We start from the raw sequence: 19,897 nt of genomic DNA, 5'->3' as shown, positions 1-19,897 counted from the left end.
ATGAACAAGTGGGGCTACATCAAACTGAAAAGCTTCTGTACAGTGAAGGACACCACCAATAGAACAAAAAGGCAACCTACAGTATGGAGAATATATTCATAAATGACAGATCTGATAAAGGGTTGACATCCAAAACATATAAAGAGCTCATGCACCTCAACAAACTAAAAGCAAATAATCCAATTAAAAAATGGGCAGAAGAGCTCAACAGACAGTTCTCCAAGGAAGAAATTCAGATGGCCAACAGACACATGAAAAGATGCTCCACATCACTAGTCATCAGAGAAATGCAAATTAAAACCACAATGAGATATCACCTCACACCAGTAAGGATCGCCATCATTGAAAAGACAAACAACAACAAATGTTGGTGAGGTTGTGGAGAAAGGGGAACCCTTCTACACTGCTGGTGGGAATGTAAATTAGTTCTACCATTGTGGAAAACAGTATGGAGGTTCCTCAGAAAGCTAAAAATAGATATACCATTTGACCCAGGAATTCCACTCCTAGGAATTTACCCTAAGGATGCAGCAGTCCAGTTTGAAAAAGACAGATGCACCCCTATGTTTATCACTGCACTATTTACAATAGCCAAGAAATGGAAGCAACCTAAGTGTCCATCAGTAGATGAATGGAGAAGAAGATGTGGTACATATACACAATGGAATATTATTCAGCCATAAGAAGAAAACAAATCCTACCATTTGCAACAACATGGATGGAGCTAGAGGGTATTATGCTTAGTGAAATAAGCAAAGTGGAGAAAGACAAATACCAGATGATTTCACTCATCTGTGGAGTATAAGAACAAAAGAAAAACTAAAGGAACAAAACAGCAGCAGAATCACAGAATGCAAGAATGGACTAATAGTTACCAAAGGGAAAGGGACTGGGGAGTATGGGAGGGTAGGGAGGGATAAGGGCGGGGAAGAAGTAAGGGGGTATTATGATTAGCATGTATTATGTGGGGGGTGGGGGAAAGGGGAGGGCTTTGGAACACAGAGAAGACAAGTAGTGAGTCTACAATATCTTACTATGCTGATGGACAGTGACTGTAATGGGGTTTGTCAGGGGGACTTAGGGTAGGGGATAGCCTAGTAAACATAATGTTCTTTATTTAATTGTAGATTAATGATAACAAAATTTTAAAAAAACATAAAAAAAATAATAAGGGACTTTCTAGTCACAAGAGTTACCAGGCTTTTGGGGAAGTCAGATACATAAACAGAAATTATAATACACAGGGTCATCAACGATTATGGAAATACAAATTAATACATTACAAGCATGTGAGAAACTGCGTTGCCTAAAGGAGCAATGACAGTACTGCTGGTGGTTCATTCAGTTCTACCCCACTTCTGAGTTTTCTAAAATATCAAGGTCATTTAATATCCAATCTTAGAGGCCAAGGGTCGATGAAGTCTAAGTCTATATGTCCTCAAAGATGAAGAAAAGTAAACTTCTAGAAGAGGCAAAATTGTGCAGCTTCACCATTGTAATAATTATCACGTCAGTTATCAGCAGCAATGTTCTGAATGACATTGAAATCAACACACAATTTTTCTTTGTCAAAAAAGGAGAAAATGACATAACACTTGTCTTTGATATATCAAACCAAACCCCTAGATAGTGAAACACAAATAAATCAACAGTAGACTAGCACAATGGGATACCTTTCATTTTTCAATATTTTGTGTTATCTTTGAACATGAATTCAGATGAAAAAGTCAAATTACCTTTTGTAATGGTGGGGGGTTTGAGGCTTGCAGCAAAATGCCTGGAAGTAGGTAGGCACACCATAAATCTGTAGTACCTTTCCCTTCTCCAGTGGAGGAAAATTATCTCAAAAGAGTATTTCTTATTCCGGTAAGCAGGTTAGTAGAATCAGTCTTTCCTCTGGAGGATGAAGGTAATTTGATTCAGTGGGGAGGAGTTAGCAGATTCCATCTGGCCTATGTAGCAGAATCCTTTTTAAACGAAAAGAATTAGTTTTGTTTCACAAGCAATTTTTTCCAAAGCAAAAGTCAAATGCTAATTGGAGCAAGCTCCCCACTGCAGTGAACTGACGCAGTTTGGGGCATCCAGGCCTCATCTATAAATAGCAGATCTATTTAGAACCTCCTACCGCACCAAAACTGAATCCTTATTCCCCAGAAGCAGGGCTTGCTGTTATTTACAGTAGCATTGGAAGACTCAGAACTGCTACCTGCTTTGCCTTCCTGGGGTGATGCATGCTCCATTCTGCTTGTTTTGTCTGTGTAGGTTGTAGTGGGTACTCAAGAATCTCTCATGCACGTTGTCTTTAATAGAAGTACACATTGTTTTGAGCAACTTAAATTACATGCATATCAACCCTTTTATATGCTTTGAAAGCAAATTTCACTGTTTCTGGGTTATGCGTTCCCTACTAGCTGATTTGTCACGTTCTGCAAAACAATTTATATGTAAATATGTCTGCTCCTTATAGTACCCACTGCTCTCTATTGGCCTCTGATTAGCATTAAATTTTGATGGACAGTGATCTATACAACTCCCTTCTCTTTGAAATAACTTTTTAGACATGATAAAATATTATACTAATTCTTGTGTTTTTGTGATTCTTTCACAAGTAAATAATATTCTCCTTCATTAAAATAATACATATTCATTTTAGAAAAATGATGGCTGAAGAAAAGTGGAAAAGAGACCTTAAAATCCATTCATAATGCTGCAGTTTGAATACAACCGATGCTTTTATTTTATAGTTTCTTTAGTGCACAATGTTTTTATATATAAATTATCATTGTGATTATTCTGTTTGTACAATTGTACCTTATTCATTTTGTCCTGAGCATGGTTTCTGCACTTTAAAATGTAAAACACATCCCAAATTAAAAAATGTCTTTAAGGAAGAATCACCATTCTTCAGAAAGCAGACATATTAGAAAATGGAAAGTGCTTTGAAGAATACCCTTTAGCCTATACATATTAAATGTTGGTATATGCACATAAAGATTATAAACAGAGATTGCATTTTTAATGGGAGATAGGACTTCAGTGAAATTATACTTTCTAAGTCATAGAATTAGAATTATTTGATTTTTGACAGCATTTATTATTTTGTAGTAAAAAATAAAAATTTTGAAATTACTGATACTGGGAAATTAAAATAAGACTTTGAAAGTTAAGCATCTGTCTTCCCAGTGTGCCATTTCTTTCCTTCTTATAATTTTTAAAGTAGTGATTATGTGAGTTTGGATAACAGCTTCAGAATATTGAATAAATGCAATACTACTGTTTAATTTATGCCTGAGACTACATCTGTGCATAAAGGAATGTGTTTGATTCTGTATTTAAGAAAAAATTTTGTTTGATTTGAGCACTCTTACTGAAACCAAGTCACAAGTTTAAACCTTGTATATTTAAGATAGCCTGATCCCTTTCAGAAATTCATAACTTTCCAAGACTATTACATTAATCTTGGCCATCGTCCTCATTCATGAGTGCTCCTGGTTATGGGTAGGAAATTATGAAGGAATCTGCACAGACCTGGCAAGAAGACGCACTTGGAGGGGTGAGCTGTATTGGCTAGACTCTCCATAGGGAGGCAGCCCAGAGGAGATGAAATAAGTAGCGGGCCAAAGCAAAGGGGTGTGCTGAGGTTTTTCATTTCAGTCAGGAATCCAGCTGCTTCTCAATTTAGCACCACTATCTGGAGATGTTAATTTGATATGTGCCTCTGCAACCCTTCCCTCTGCAGGATGAAGAATTAATTCACTTAGATGGAAAATGCTGTCCTGAATGCATTTCAAGGAATAGCTATTGTGTTTATGAAGAAAATGCAGAATTTGTGAGTATTGGGCTAATAACTGAAGACCATTAATAATGAATAAATCAAAATTAATTTAATGAGGGGGTATTACATTGTCATTTCTTTTACCCATTCATTTGTTCTTCAGATGTAATTGCACACCTACTGTGTGCCAGGTACTGGGGATACAGGCAAAATTCATGCTCTGTGGGGACACAGGACAAATAAACACATGTGTCAGATGGCAACAAATACCGCCTGAAGAATAAAGCAGCTAGAGAATAACTGAGAAGAGGAGGTGCTCTTTTACATAAGATGATCAGGGAAGTCCTCTCATGCAGAGAAATTTGGGTAAAATCTGAAGGAAGTGAGGGAGCAGACCAGATGCATACCTGGGAGGAACACTTACAGGAAGAGGGATCAACAAATGAGAACCGTATGGGAGCAGAAGTGTGCTTGGCATGTTCAGGAAGCAGCAAGAAAGTGAGTATGGCTGGAGCCAAGTGAATGAGGGGCAGAGGATTTGGAGATGGCATCCACAGGTAGCCTGGGCACCATGTAAAGCTGTTGTTCTTTAAGGTTCCACACATGGGAGCTGCTGGGGAGTTTTGAGTAGAGCAGTGCTGTGATCTGGCTTCCTTGTGAAAGCGCCACTTTGGCTGCTCCTTGGACAAGTGATGGAAGGGGCAAGGCTGGCAGTAGGTGGTCCAGTTAGCAGGTTTCTGCAGTAGTCCAGAGGAGGATGAAGGTGGCTTGGTCTAGAGAGAAAGTAATTAAAGCGGTCAGGCTCTAGATTTACTTTGCAGGCAGAAATAGAATTTTTGATGGGCTGGATGTGGAGATGATACCTGTGAAGCACCTAGAACTGTGCCTGGCACATTACAAAAGAAAAAAGGTAAAAAAATGGCATCAGTATTATGCTGTTCGTATTGTTTGTTTCATAGTGGTATCTCATAGTTTTATTCATCCTTGTTTCTTAAGAATTTAAGAGATTAAAGGCTCCCTATAAGTGTTAAATTTTTATTTTCTCAATCATAGTATCAATTTTCCTACTCAGTTTTGAAAGTAAATTAAGCCCCGTGCAATTAGAGAAAAGAAAGTTGTTTTAAATAAGTACAAATCCCCATAATGCTCTTGTACCATACAAGGTTCAAGAAGTTGCCCCTGTGTGCCTAGATCTTTTGACTGTGCAATCCTTCACACTGATGGGAGTTGAAGCCAAGAGCTTAAGCATGAAGTGAGAATAAGAATTAAAGGTATTTCCTAGGCATGATGCCTTCACCTCATATTGGCATTTCTTTTTTTCTATTCATAACAAATGAATGAAGTTGGGTGTTACTTGGACAAAATGGATAACTCTTAATGAAAAAATAAATAGATCAGCCTAATGGTGTCTTTAGTAGTATAATAAATGCATTTATCTTTTTTCTAGATGTCCTCAAATGTGAGTGAAGTTAAACGTATTCCAGTAAGTATAGATTTTTAACTTGTACATTCATATTTATAAAATAGTTTTAAGCAATGATCTAGGTAAACTGCCTCAGGGAATCTTAATGCCTTAGTGTTTGTAACAGTCATGTTTGCTGGCACCGTGCCCCAGGTTTGAACCTTAGTGATAACTATGGCTTTGACCCATTAAACTTTTGCTCTTGACTTTATGTTGTGTTTTTCCACAATTGATAATTAATGTTTCTCTAACTAAGAGCTCCTTAATAAATCCTTTCCTTTTCCTTTGATAATTTTCTCCTCCTGATCTTTCTGGCCTAGAAAACTCAATTTAACCATCCATGCAATTTCATGTCCTGCAATGAATTGAAGAAAGAGCTTTTGGGTTTGGGGAGAATTAGTTCTGTAAAGCAAAACTAAGTGTTCATTCTCTCTAGGTTGTTTGCAGGGCAACATATGGTTTCCTTTTAAGGGAAAGCACAAGTGTGTTTGTTCACACAGGGGAACTCAAAATTTTGGAGATTATAGAATAAGGGGACCAGGAATCAGTCTCCTTTGAAAGGGAAGAAAAACACTTTTGCCTTCTCAAGATACTAGTCTTCATTTTTCTAACATTGCCATTCATTGTTGCTAACTACTGTCACATGACTTGTTTGGAATGTTCAACATTAGTTGGCTTAATAAACATTTTATCAAATATTTATTTAAAAATCTTCTGTTCTCTCCTTTTTCACCTTCTTCACTTCAAAACATTCTGGTAGGAACCTTTGTCTCTTAACTCTAGGGCAAGTGGGATAGAGCAAAAAAGGAATTGCTCTTCATGATTCACTTTGGGATGACTGTCAGAGGACTAATGTTTATTTCCATAATTTACTTGGCTGCAAAGAATATTTTAGGGTGAGAAGCCCCTGGCACATCTCCAGCCCACTAAAAATGGACATGCAAGAACCATCATTTTAAGAATACAGCGACTCTCCTGTCACTCTTACTGTAGTGACCATAAGGGAATTCAGGGCTTTAACCAGCTTCCCATTGTTAGAATGAAGATTGTACGTAATGTACCTGTTGATCACTAGGTACATACTAATCCCCTCTGGTGCTCTTTTGGTGAGATAGGTTGAGAGAAAAGTGGAATGTGCTTCTTGCTCATTCTGGAGGCTGCAGAATGCTTCATTGTTTACTTTCTGCCTGGCTTCTACATTAAAATAAAGCAACTATAAAGAAAGAAAGAGAAATACTACCCTTTTAAATTTAGAACTCTTCTACTACTGCCCCATTTTAGAGTTAGGTCTGACATGGTACTGATCAGGGGCCTTCACTTTGTCCCTTGTGGAAGTCCTAAGCTCTCCCCTGGCAAACTGTCTTCCAAAGCTCTGCATTCTGATGGCCACATCATTCTTTCCTGTTCCATGTAGGAGGGGGAGAAGTGGGAGGACGGCCCTTGCAAGGTGTGTGAGTGCCAGGGGGCTCAGGTAACTTGCTTTGAGCCCTCTTGTCCACCATGTCCAGTGGCCACCCTTGCCCAGGTGGCGGAGGGACGGTGCTGTCCACATTGCACATCAGGTGAGTCCATGTCTGATGTATTTCTACTAAGATATTTTTTTACTGCCTAAAATTCAGAGAGATCTTCTCCTTTCCTCCTCCTTGCTAACATTTTTTTAGTCACCCAGTGGGTTTAGTTGTCTGTTTGATTCTTCCTAATTTTTCTAATAAGTGATGTTAATCAATCTTTGTCCATTGTTTGCCAATCTCTATTTATTGAGTATGTGACCTTGGGTAAGTCATTGAACCTCTCTAAATCTTAATTTTCTTGTTGATAAAATGCACCTTATTTACCTTGCAAAATTATTGCGAAAATAAAATCAAATAACGTTCATAAACATGTAAAGGCAAATACGTGTTAGGACTTCTCCATTGTTGAGGATATAGGACAATTGCTGAGAGTTTGTTATAGATGTCCATTGTTTTAAAGGGGAGCGGTTAAACAGATGTTCCCTTTGGAGTTCTCAAATGAGTTTTTGAAGTTTGAAGATTCATTATTTTCTGCCGAAAGAAAATTTTATCTACTCGTTCTGCAAACTCTGCTTTCAAATCACCTGGAGTTGAATTAGTTCCAGTTAATAATTGTTGGCAAGCCCTGGAGTTGCTCTGGCTGTACAATAATTTGCCCATAAGCTTAGTGTCTCTTAGACAAGTGGCATTTTCTTCCATTCACATTTCATAATTAATTATTTTCATCCATGGGTTGCAATTTTCCATATTGGCAGTTGTTCTCAACTTATTTTAGCTAGTCACAGAGTTTCTGTGAAGTTTATCATGGGAAAGCAAAGCAACTTTATGACTTATGTTTCCTTCACCAAAATGGCTCCCTGGACTTTCCAAAACAAATATTTAGCATATTATAATGTACTATACTTTGAAAATCAGGTCCTTGACAGCTTCAAGACCTGAAAGAAGTGCTTTGCTTACAATGGCCACTGAGTTCAATTATAATCCCAATTACTGAGAATGAGTTCTGAAATTTTGCAGAAAGAGAAGAAAACTGGCTTTATTTTTTAAGGAAATAACTTTAAAAAACTACACACTCTATGTCTTAACTTTTTATACACATCAAAGCTTAAGAAGAGCATCTAAGAAATCATGAATTATTTAATCTGTTTAAATCACACATTTATGGAGCTAATCATTCCTGTTTCCAGAGGCATCCCAGCAGGTAGAAGCATTAATAGGGCTATTCATTAATGTTTTTAGCATCTTCAGTTTGGGGCTACAGAGACAGTGATAGTATTTCAGACAAGGAAAGGTCCTTTGAGATCTTACATTGAAATAATTTCTACTATTTGGGTGCCTTTTTCATAGATAAGTTCCAAATTTCTGCTCTTCATATTCTGTACAGCTCCATATACCCTGTAGATTCTTTTTTCAGAAGGATACAAGAGAAATCATATGATCTTTATTGAATTCCCCTCTCCTTTGTCCTTGACTGTAGCTCATTGCCACCCAGACTGCTTGACCTGCTCTCAGTCTCGGGACCACTGTGACCTCTGCCGGGACCCCACAAAGCTGCTGCAGAACGGACAGTGTGTGCACAGCTGTCCTCTGGGATTTTACCAGGCTGGTGCTCTCTGTCTAGGTATGGCTCCAGGCATACAGCCCAGAACTGGACTGAGGCTCAGTGTTGTCAGGGAGGGGGGCATGAATGCAGGAAATCACAACTTCCAAAAACCATTAGAAGGCCGTATTATTATCCAGAGGTTACTTGGCCTCTTTATCTGCAGGTCCCTTTCTTCTAACATGTTTACAGGTATTTCAGTGCTTACTGGGAGACAGATAATGGGGAGGCCAGATATTGCTAGATAATGGCTAGAGTTTTCATTTTTGAAGACCTTGAAGGATTATAATATCATCAGGATGCTTGGTGTCATTTATTAAAACACTCAGTTAATCCAAGATAGAAATTCAGAATTGACATGGACCTTTGAGATCACTTACTAGAATTTTCTCATTGTTCAAACAGGGAACCTGTGGGCCAGAGAAATTAACTGGATTGCTTAACATCACACGGATAATTAGTAGTAGAGCTTATCTCTACTTATCTATCCCATGTGGGTTACCATGGGATCCAGAGTGTGTTCATGTGCATTTCAGAATTCTTATGCATCTGAGAAGGAAATCTTACACCGGAGAATTTGGCTTAGTTGAGGTCAAATCATAGTTACTTTTTCTCCTATCTCCACCTCATGGAGTTAATTATCCATTTAGGAGTGTGTAGGTTGTACCCTGGCTGTAGTTAACCTCTCAATGCCTATGAAGTGGGGTAATACTATTTTCCTCAGAGGGTACTGTGAGGACTAAATGTGTAAATACATGCCAAGTGCCTAGAATAGTGTCTAGGGTATTGTCAGGCCTTCATAGTTCACTGCTTTTATTATTTTTATAATTATTTACTTCTCCCTACTTTCCTGATTCCTAATCTTCAACCTTTTTTAAAGTTATTTATATCTCTGCTACACGTTGTAGAAGAAAAGGGATAAAGGATATTCTCATTAAATGGTTGAGTGAGAAAGATACTGGGGACTATTGAATAAGAAAAGAAGAGCACAGATTCAGAACCCAAACTGCCTGGGTTCAAATGCCAGCTCCATGTCACCCTGGGCAAGTTTGACATGGACCTTCTGTGAGCTTATTCCTCCTGCAAAATGTTGGGATTAACAATATCTACCTCATAGGGTTATTGTGAAGATTAAACGCATTCATATGTGTAAAGTACTTCATACAGCCCCTGGCATGATACGTGCTATATAAGTGAAGTCTGGTAAAGTTATTTCCTTGCCGTTCTTGGCCTGTCTGTCCCCAGAGCCTCAGACCTGGGCTGTGTAGGAATCTACACTGTGGTGGTGTCTCTGAGCTAATCAGAGCTTCCCTTTCTCTTCCTCTAATCTTGTCCGGGACCAGCCTGCCAGCCTCAGTGCTCTACATGTACCAGTGGGCTGGGGTGCTCTTCCTGCCAGCGCCCCCTGCTGATGCAGCATGGCCAGTGTGTGTCCACCTGCGGGGATGGCTTCTACCAAGATCGCCACTCCTGTACAGGTAATCACCGGGCCACGGCTGGGTGAGCCACCGAGAAAGCCACCCCCCACCTCCAAACGAGTTGGGCCACCAGGAGCTATGAGCAGTTTTTTAAGCAAGAGAAGAAACTCTGATGGGATGAGAACAGTGGATGAGTGAGATGACACACATTTTTATAACCTTACTAGTGCTTTAGTGATGTGCATGAGTGACATGATTTCTCTAAGTCCTTCTGTACATACCTGAGGGCCCCAGAACAGTATTTAGTTAACACCATACCTTTGCTTCAGAATTGTCATTATACCATAGTTAGATTCCCTCATAGTGTAAGTGGACAGTGCTTAAATGACAATGAAGGGGAAAATACACTGATATATTTCTAAACTTTATTTCTACCTAAAGAGCGAGGGAGAACAGAAACAAGAAAGTGATATCATAGTAATGAACTTGGACAAATAAAGCAAAAGTTGGTATTTAAATTTATTCTCATTTTTGTATTTATATACTTTACTAGCTTTATATGCCTACTTTTATTTTTAATTATGATCTAGTTGAAATTCTTACTATCATTGTCTCTGAAGGTGGGAGTGGTCTTAATATAATTTAATTTGTGGTTTATACTTGATCTTTTTTAAATAGGGATTATAATCATGGATATAAGTAAAAGTAAATGTATAAAGAATTTTTAAAATGCAGAAATGGCAGAACGGAGTAATGGTGAAAACAAAGACATGAACAGAGTCCTAAGTTTGTCTTTAGGAGAAAACAGAGGGTCAGATGTGCCCAGGACTCAAAGCAGGATGTGTAGGAGCAGGTAAATGTGAAAAGGCAGATGGGCCGGAGGGAGGGTCTTGGATGTCATACCAGGAAACTGTGGCAGCTGTATTCTGTGGCTGAGCGGAAGGGCAGAGATGCGATGGAGAATAGGAAGGTGGGCCACTCTCGGGGTCAGCTGGTCCACTCCTCTCTTTCATGCCCTTGGTCTGATTTTCAGGAAAATCTTTTGGAGGGAAAATAGTAAGAAAGTAAGTTCATGGTGTTCATCGGGTGTGTAGGCTTTGCTCCTGAGCCATGTGAAGGTCCTATGCGGAAGACCTGCTGGCTGCCTCCCTTTCAGGTCATGGTCAGAAGTGGAGTCCCTGGGACAATGGAAACCATCTTGAAAGGAAGCACGAGTACTGTTCATGTTACGCAGATACGAGGATGGTAGGGCCGATCTTGCAGCCAGTCCTATTAGAGAATGTAGAAACCACTCTAGCTTCTGAGTCTGGCTTGGGGCTCTTTGAGGTCTGCAAGATTATCTTTCTTCTGTATCTCTGCATCCCCAGCATCAAAGGCTCTGCAAAGTGTTCAACATTTGTTAACAAATGTTTGATGAATGGAGGAACTACTACCCCTTGGTGATGAAGGACTAGGGTTCCAATAGAATTCTGGCCATGAAAGACTAAAGAACCTTTTAATTCTCATTACTTATCATGTTTATTTACCTGTTATGTCAGAGCAGGCTCAAAGTGGGCACATGCAAACGCCTTTATAAGTATCTAATGGTTGGGTGATTTAGCTAAATGGCTGAAATTACAATTTAATGAAATTATCAATAGATTCTTTACTCTTTTCTTCTATCCCATCAGAGAGACCTCCTGGCTAGTACTCCTCTTTAAGGTTTGCCTTTAAAAGGGAGTTAATTCCCCCTGAATTTTATTCTTCCTTCATATCACCTCCACCTCTTTCCATACATTCCACAAATATATTTACTTTTTTTTCTTTTGGGGACCGTTTTTCTTTTTCCCATGCCCAGTGCTTTATTGTTGATGTTAATGGTGTTTTTGAGGCACATTTAAATGGGTAATGATGTTTCATTTGATTATGGGTTTACGTAGCTGACTGCTTCCCCATTCCATCCACATAGCCATACACAAATGCCTCTAGTTGAAGGTTGTTGGGAAATTTTGTTCATGCTCCCTCCAGGGAACTAAACCAATTTGCTTTAGTTCAGCCTGGTTGCATTTTTATGCATAAAATGAGAAGAAAGAAAAAAGCAAGAAGAGAGAGAGAGTGATCTTAAAAATTAAAGCTCAACTTGTGATCAATTTCCATATAGTGTTTTGATGCTGAGACTGCCCAATCTTTCCAAATAAGCTTTCTCGTAATTGGAATTTTTTGCAATATTCATGCTTGTACCAATTTGGGTGATTTTTTTTTACCATTGGCCTTGGAAGTTGGTCAGTTAACCAGTGATCTTCTAGTACATGCTAAACTTCTCAAAAAGAAGCCTGCCATTTGATGGTAGCATGGATTTTTCTGGATTGATTCCTCTTGGCAGGGACATGTTATAACTGGCATAATTTGTTATTTTATTGACCGTCAGACCAAAAGAAAGTGAACACTGTGCTGAGGAACCTAATTACCAGAGATTACCTGATTAATATTCATGCTCACCATGTTGAATATAGGGCAGAGTGAAAAATATGGGCAAAGCCAAGTGGCACATAGACGCACAGAGCAGGTCCAGCAGTGAGAAGTGGAAGAAGGCACCACGTCCTGCCAGAGATTTGCCTCCTCAGGGGCCCTTATCATGTTCTCTTTTCCCTTGAGTACACACACACACACACACACACACATACGTACATGTGTGTGCATGTAGTAATATGATTGTTATATTCTTGCTCTTGATGAAGCTGAATAGTGTTATGAATATAGACTCCATCTGTGCCCCACACAAGTCACTGTTCCATTTCTTCTGCCTTCCTCAACTTTAGAGTTTGATGCTTTGATCACTTCACCATAAGGCGCAGCACCACCGAGGGTTTATGCCAGTCTGAATCATACACAGGCAACATGCACATGGTCTCTTCCCTGCAGCAGGTGAGCCCAAGGAGCAATCACTGTCACAGTGCCCAACACTCATCTTGGGGCCTGGCACTCAGTCTCCTGCCTTAGCCTTATGCTAGATCTGTTGTCCACCCTGCCCCGCTCTTCTTGACCCCATGGACATCAGATCCTAGGACTGGGCTTCTCCTTCGGTCCTGCTATCTTGTCCTGTTGTGACCCATTTCCAGGAGTTAATAGCCAATCTCTTAATCACCCCCAGCCTGGTGGTCAGGCTTGACCCATGTGTCAGTGACCCTCCCCCTGCCCCCACTCACCACATGACCTTGCACCTTTCCTGCATGGATCTTGGATACCACTTGTCTTGGGTTTATTGTATATTTTCTAGCAGAGTCGTGGTTCTGTTGCCTCTTCTTGGTATTAAAACTAAATCTAGAGCTTGCCATATCTTGAGAACATTCTTCCTTGCCTGTTTTGCCCCTTTTTTCAAACAACCTCTGTTCTGTTGTGGACCCTTGGACTATGCAACACAAATCCTAGATATAGGAGCCCATTAGAAGAAAAATTAAAACAACCAAACTAACACACACCATAAAAGATTACTTGAAAACAAGTAGTTTGTAAGGCTATATAGACTTTGAATAGAGAAAGAATAGAATTTAGCCCATTTTATATATGTATCAATGTTTGGTTTGTCTTCTTGAAACACAGTATTCACAGAGTCCTGCGGATGGAGCCATCTGTACTCCATGGCACAGGCTCCCTTCATTCTGCAGACCCAGAGATGGAAGGGAGACTGTAGGCTCCGGAGCCAAACCACCTGGATTTTAGTCTTCACTCTGTCACTACAAATAGCATATTCTTTAACTCCATGCTATGATTGCCTGTGGTGGACGCAGGGACTATAATATCGGCTATATAGTGTTGTTGTGAGGATTAAATGAGTGAATTCACATATGGCATGTAGGATGGTGCCTGATGCCTAGGAAGCCCTTGGTATGTGTTAGACTTGGATTTCTGATCCCTTTGCCCTTCTTCCCTGCTCCCCTTTTCCCACTCCTCCATTCAGTTTCTTCTGACCACTGCTCCAGGCCCTGAGGATGTGAAGACAGATAGTGAGCTTGCCATCAAGACAGGTTAGCTGCTGCTTACACAGATGTAAAAAAGTAGAACTACAAATGCAGAAACCTTTGCAGTTTATTCTATATCTGATTGCTGTGTGGTCTGAGATTATGAAACTGAAAGAATCAAGCAGTTGAACATTTTACAGGTTTGTATGAGGTGGGATCATTTTGAATCTCACCATGTACTATTGAATGGCTTTAGGCAGGTCATTTAACTGCCCAACTGCAATATTATTGGAGGTAATACTATCTACTCTAAACCAGTATTATGAAGATTAGAAAAGACATTTGAAAAAATGTAAATATATTATGCCTGACACAGAGTATATGGACCACAAAAGGCAGCTGTTGTCACTGTCAAATCCATTCCATTATTTTTCAATCCATGGGAATGAAAATCAAATAACTTGCATTGAGAAAAAAGAGTTGTATGCCATTTATGTCTTATTTAAAACAAAACCTACTTTATATGTTATAGAAAGTAAATATAATGTAAAGAACAGTTTAGTGGATTCATCACAACATTTTAAAATCCTTTTGTTTTCTTTTAATGTTCAGACTGATTAGAATCTGGAATTATTTCATTCTTATCCACTATTACGGTATATTTAAAGGAAAAACTTAAGGTAAGAAAGCCTGTATAATTTACATATAGGATGCTGACCTAGCTGAGATTTAAAAGCTGTAGTTTGAACAGAGGAACTTCTAAAGTTAATTATTTGTTGGAGTTGTGTTCAACTAGAGCAGTCCGGCCATTTGTGGAAATGAATCACTGACCCTTGGAGTCAGGTCAAAGCAGTGAAGACTTAATAGATCTTGGCATTATGTCCCAGCATGTGGCTTATCCCAGCCCTGTGGTACATGTGGGTGGACCTCCTGGCAAAGGCATTTAGGAAACTGCTGTTTTGAAATTCTTGAGAAGACAGGAGCCCTCCTTGTTCTGTTGGGGTGGTCATTGGCAATCTGGTACCTCCATGAGCCCTCCAATATACCCCCAGATTGAAGGGCCAGTCTCAATTTTATTGTCAGATTGCATATTCTGTGAGGGCTGAGCACGTCCTACCACTCTTTGTTCTGCTTTTTATATCCTATGCAGTGTTCAAACCTTTCTGTCATTGTGCAGCAATTAAGGTCTCTCATTTAACTGCTACATGTCTTGTAAATGGGACTTAATTGCTTGAAGTGATATTCCCATCTCTTCCATCCTGTTCATGCAATGAGTATTCATTGAGTCTGTCCCATGTACTAGACTAGGATTCAGCGCTGGACCAACAGAAAACTGCCCATGGGTAAGGAATTTACTTTCTCAATGGCAGAAGAGTGTCAGTAAATAAAAAGCAACGAGTAAGCAAATAACATGATTTTAGCTAGTTACCACTATATGAATTCATTACTATCAGTGCTATAAAGACAGTTTAAAAGGTATATTATAGGAAGTGATAATTGAGGTAGGGACAGGCCTTATACATCTGAATTCCCACCATGCCAAGCACATTGAACACCCTTTAGAATAATAATTATATTGAAGAAAGTGTGATAAACCATTGCTTGGAGGAGAAAGGACAGGAGCGTTTGGGCATGCCTAGACCAATTGGCTAATAGGTGACCTGACTTTTTTAGCTTCAATTATTTACACTCTGCCAGCAATTCCTGGCTAGATGTGGCCTCAGGAAAATTACAGAGTATCTGTTTTCCCACTCCTCTTCTTCTTCCCCTCATGTCCCTCCTCTTTAAGATGACGAAAGTGCTTATCAGTGCCGTAAGGCTGACTCTTAGCCAGACTGTGTTTGGAACTTGGATAGTATCATGGAGTGTCTTAAGCCGTTCAGAGGGAGGACAGCAGGATTGCCCTTCCAGAATACACGTTTCTTAAGCAAACTAGACCCTGCAGTCAGCAGTGGCATTCCAAGGCCCCTCCCTCCTTGGACATTCCTGGAAGGGATAAATGGAGGGAAGAGGAAAGCAGCTGGGCCTTCCTGTAGCAGGAGACCGGCAATGTGTGCTGCATAATAGAGCCTTGCTGTTAAGGCGGAAGACCTGTGACAGGACAGAAGGGCCGCCTAACAGCAGAGCGCGCCTGCCACAGATGCACGGGAGCCTAGCTTCCACGCAGATTCCATTCTCCCCGACAAAGCGGAGCCCCCACGTATTTCAGCTGTGGGTTACAAACCAGTGACAAGGCTTCTGGCTTTCTGCCCACTGCCTAGGGCTCTCGGTTATTTTAGCTAAACTGGATGGCATAGTGCTTTCTCTCTCGTCCCCATTCCCCACCCAACACTCTCCCTGTTCCACGCTGCCCTCGCTTTTTATGCCGTCCACAGTGAGTGCAGCACATCCGTTTTACCGCCGCTGAGGTCGGAGCAGGCCAGGCGAGGGCGGCCAGGAAGTCTGAGAACTCTCCCCATCAGAAGCTTGCATTTGCTTCGTGGTCTCTCCTTTGGCTTTTCAGTTTCTGTAGACAGACTCAAGGTATCACTGGAGCATTTAATTAACAGGGGCTCAGGAGAACCCAGGGAGGCCTAGGACTGTGGCTCGCCAGTGGGCACAGGGGCCGAGTGGGATCTGAGCGTGTCCCTTTGGCTCATCAAGCTCGGCCCGGTGGTCAGCGCATCGGACAGCCCCGCGGGGCGCTAGCACCGCAGATGTGGGAGTGCAGGTAGAGGCGCAGCAGACGGAAAGGATCGCTATAAAAATGTTCCTGTGAGCTGAATGTGCCTTTGTCCTTTGACGTACGTACCAACGAAAAGCTAGGCTGCTTGTAAAATCCTCTCCACGCGGACCTGGCCAAAGTCTCCGTCAGCTGGGAGGGAAGCTGTTCCTTCAGTTCAAGCTCTGTGCCTACAGGAGACCTGCTAAAAATTCATACATGTTACCCAAGACTAGTGAATCGTGCAGCTGTATCACAAATGTGATTGATAGATTAACTAGCTATTTACCCAGCATATGCCTCAGGAGAAAGGAATACAGGCCCTTTTTTCCCTTTAGTAGTTTTTTTCTTCCCCTAACTGCCAAATGAATTCATGTTAATTCCAAAAAATAATTTGATAAAGTCAGTAAAATTTAAGTTACAATAAGAATAAATCAGCAAAAATCTCTGACGCATACTCTCCCAAAACACTGTCAGTATTTTGGTGAATGTGTTCCTAATTTATGAGTGTGTGTGTGTTGTATATACAGACATACACATATACATTTATTTTTCAGAAATAAAATCACACTCTATATATAGTTTTCTGCTTTCCCCATGTTATTTATTATCTTCCTACAACATCTTTTTAAAGCTTTTGTGCAACTTTCCATATGTGGGTATGTAAGAATTCATTTAGCCAATCCTCTGTTGTTTGACATTTGAGCCTCATCTTTACATTATCATAAATAACTATGATGTAAACATTTTAGATAGAAATTGTGGTAAATATATTTGATTTGGGTACATTCTTAGGCATGTTGCGGCTGGGTCCAAGTGTATGTTATATTTTGAAGCTTTTGACACACTCGTATATTACTTCCCTTGTAGAAAGCTGTTACTTGCACTCCTACTGCAGACCCAGGAGAGGGTCTGCATCCCATTACCCTTGTCAGACACGCTAGCTATTAATGATTCTTCTTAAATTTGTCACTTTGATGAGGTAAAATGCAATGTCGCTTAATTTTTTTCTTTCATTTATTTTCGGAATTTACATAAACAGGGTCAAATTAGTCATACTTACCTGACTGTTTTCATCTCTGGCCTTGGCCAGGCTAATTCTCTTGCTTATCAGTCTGTCTGCCTGTCTATCTATGCTTTTGTTCCCATAACCTATTCCCATTTCCCTTCTCCCCAGTCTGCCAGTTAAGTAACTATTCTAATGCAACTTAATGTCCTTTTTTTGTATGCATGTGCTCTTAATTGTTTTGTGTACATGTATTTTAAATATTCAGACATATTGCTAGGTAGATAGTTCATCCTTTTCCTTTTTTTATTTTAAGGACTTGATTTTTTAAGAGCAGCTTTAGGTTCACAGCAAAATGAAAAAGGAAGTTGCAGAGCTGGTCCTTTTAGCCCCTGCGCCCTCACATGCCCCACGTCCCCCATGGTCAAGCCCCCATCACAGTGGCACGTTTGTTACATTGGTGAACCACTCTTTCTTTTCTTTTTTTCTCACTAAGCACTGTTTCTAAGATGCATGACTGTTGTTCTGTGTACTGCTAATCCATTACATCTAGTTGCTGTGCTCCTGTTGAATCTACAGATCTCTGGCTATCCAGGAGGCTGAAGTTTGTTCATGTGTTTTGCTTTGTTTTGTTTTCTTTTATGAACTCCCTGAAGTACATATGGGTTTCCAGAATATGTGGAGACCAGACATTCCTATTTCAGGGTGAAAAGGCTTCTGTTGGCACAGAGAGGCAGGTTGAGGGTGAAGTCCCAGCCTGGTAGGAGACAGAAGATAATTGGAATAAAAGAATAAAAAGTGATGATTACTCAGATGAATTTCCTTTCCTTTTACATTTGTCTGGCATTTGTGCTTCTTAAACAAGTAGCTTTGGCCTCCTGTGGGTCTGTGATGGAGGAAAAGGAGAATAGTCTGCTCAGTGTCTGGGCTTTTCCATGAGCATCACCAAGCTATTTTCAATCACTTTCCAAAGCCTTTTGTTGATGTTCTGTAGAGATTGCAAGGAAAGAGCTTTACAGCTGAGGCCTCTGGGAAAGGCTGGAGCCCCTTTATGTAACTGCTGGAACAGTCCCTAAGGGCTCTGTTGTATCTCTTTACTTCCTTTCTAAATGGCCCTACCTTTCCCATAGCGTTTTCTCTCCTCTCCTCTCCTCTTTTGTCTCATGTTGCGTTTACATTTGCTCCCTTTATAATTACTTTGCTTTAGACACCAGTTGAAACAAGATTTGTTAGATTTCCCAGGGTATGCCACTCATATGAGCATGTATAACATTCTCAGCTTTCTCATATGTCATCTTGCCATATCCCTGTGAATTAAGGTACAACAAATATTATTCCCACTTTACAGATTAAGAAAGCAAGGAATGGTGAAGTTGAGTTTAAGATAGAAAAATTTTTCATCCAACAGGAGCTTCTTACTGGAAATTTACTCAGTCTCCTGATAATACTTTAAAACCTGGCAAGTACTTTGCATTCATTTGTATGATGAAAATGAGAGTTAGCAGTTGGTATAAAATGGTTAAGGAACAAAATGAAGGACCCTGAATTTTGTATGACATACCTGCTTGTGCCCAGATTTGGGCTGCCTCTGTGTAGCTGAGTGAAAACTTCTTGGAAACCTGACTGCAGCCTTACTGGTGAATCTAAGAGGGCCTGCTAATCAAGTGTGCTAATTCCCTGGTAATGGCAGGAGAATTTATTCTAACAGACCATAGAGAAGGTGAGGAACCAAGGGCTTGTCTCCTTGAGGTGCAGTTTGAGCTGAAGGCTGAACCCTTGGGTATCTATCCACTGCCTGGGGTCTGGGAAGGCTTCCTGGAAGGCATGAAGTAACCTGCAGGAAGTGCTTTTAAAACATCCCTGGAAAGGGTCTGCATTTTATTCTTAGAGCAGTAGCACAGGTTAAAAATTTTTTGCAGCAATCCTTCAATTTCAAAATTATCAAGTACAAAACGAAATTTCTTATTTTTAGAGTAAGGTTTCAATAGAGAGTTGCCAAAAGAAAAGTAATTCGTTCCTTTTCATTTTGAAATGAATTGCTCAGCAAGCCAGCACATGTCTTATTCTGCTCCAGAAAAGTCAGGGGCTTTCCTAAATAAATTATCTACTGAATGTGAGATAAGATGACTCTCTCTTATTCTCCCGCTTTTTAAATTTATTGCCACGATTTTCACAATATACATTTCAAACCTTGAGTGATCTGTAATCTATCACTAAGATAAAGTATGGTATAAAGCCAGAGAGTGACCTTTTATTTTTCATAATAACCCAAATGTAATAAAAGCCACATGTAAAATAAGCCTGCAAGAAGAGATTATCTGCAGTAGCATATGTTCAGTGTTAGAAATTAGAAATCAATTGCAAAACACAGTGGGAGTATGTCATTATAAGAAATGACAGCTCAAAAAAAAAAAGAAAAGAAAGAAAGAATTGATAGCTCAGCATAGTTCCATGCTGAAATAAAAATCTTTTCTGTGGTCCTGACT

At 40.0% G+C, this 19,897-nt stretch overlaps 1 protein-coding gene across 5 annotated transcripts in view; it reads left to right on the top strand.

Annotated features, from left to right (window-relative positions):
* Nucleotides 1-19,897, top strand: part of FRAS1 (Fraser extracellular matrix complex subunit 1) — a 445,842-nt gene that overhangs the window by 214,986 nt on the left and 210,959 nt on the right. For all 5 annotated transcript variants that reach the window (XM_073237418.1, XM_073237419.1, XM_073237416.1 and 2 more), the window contains 5 exons: nucleotides 3,740-3,829; nucleotides 5,223-5,258; nucleotides 6,652-6,799; nucleotides 8,226-8,369; nucleotides 9,692-9,826. In XM_073237418.1, coding sequence (XP_073093519.1) covers nucleotides 3,740-3,829; nucleotides 5,223-5,258; nucleotides 6,652-6,799; nucleotides 8,226-8,369; nucleotides 9,692-9,826 — 553 coding nt within the window. The remainder of the gene's footprint in view (nucleotides 1-3,739; nucleotides 3,830-5,222; nucleotides 5,259-6,651; nucleotides 6,800-8,225; nucleotides 8,370-9,691; nucleotides 9,827-19,897) is intronic.

This window comes from Manis javanica, chromosome 5, assembly GCF_040802235.1.
Source record: "Manis javanica isolate MJ-LG chromosome 5, MJ_LKY, whole genome shotgun sequence".
NCBI lineage: Eukaryota > Metazoa > Chordata > Mammalia > Pholidota > Manidae > Manis > Manis javanica.
Note: the sequence above shows the minus strand (reverse complement) of the source record. Positions and strands in the feature narration are given on the sequence as shown.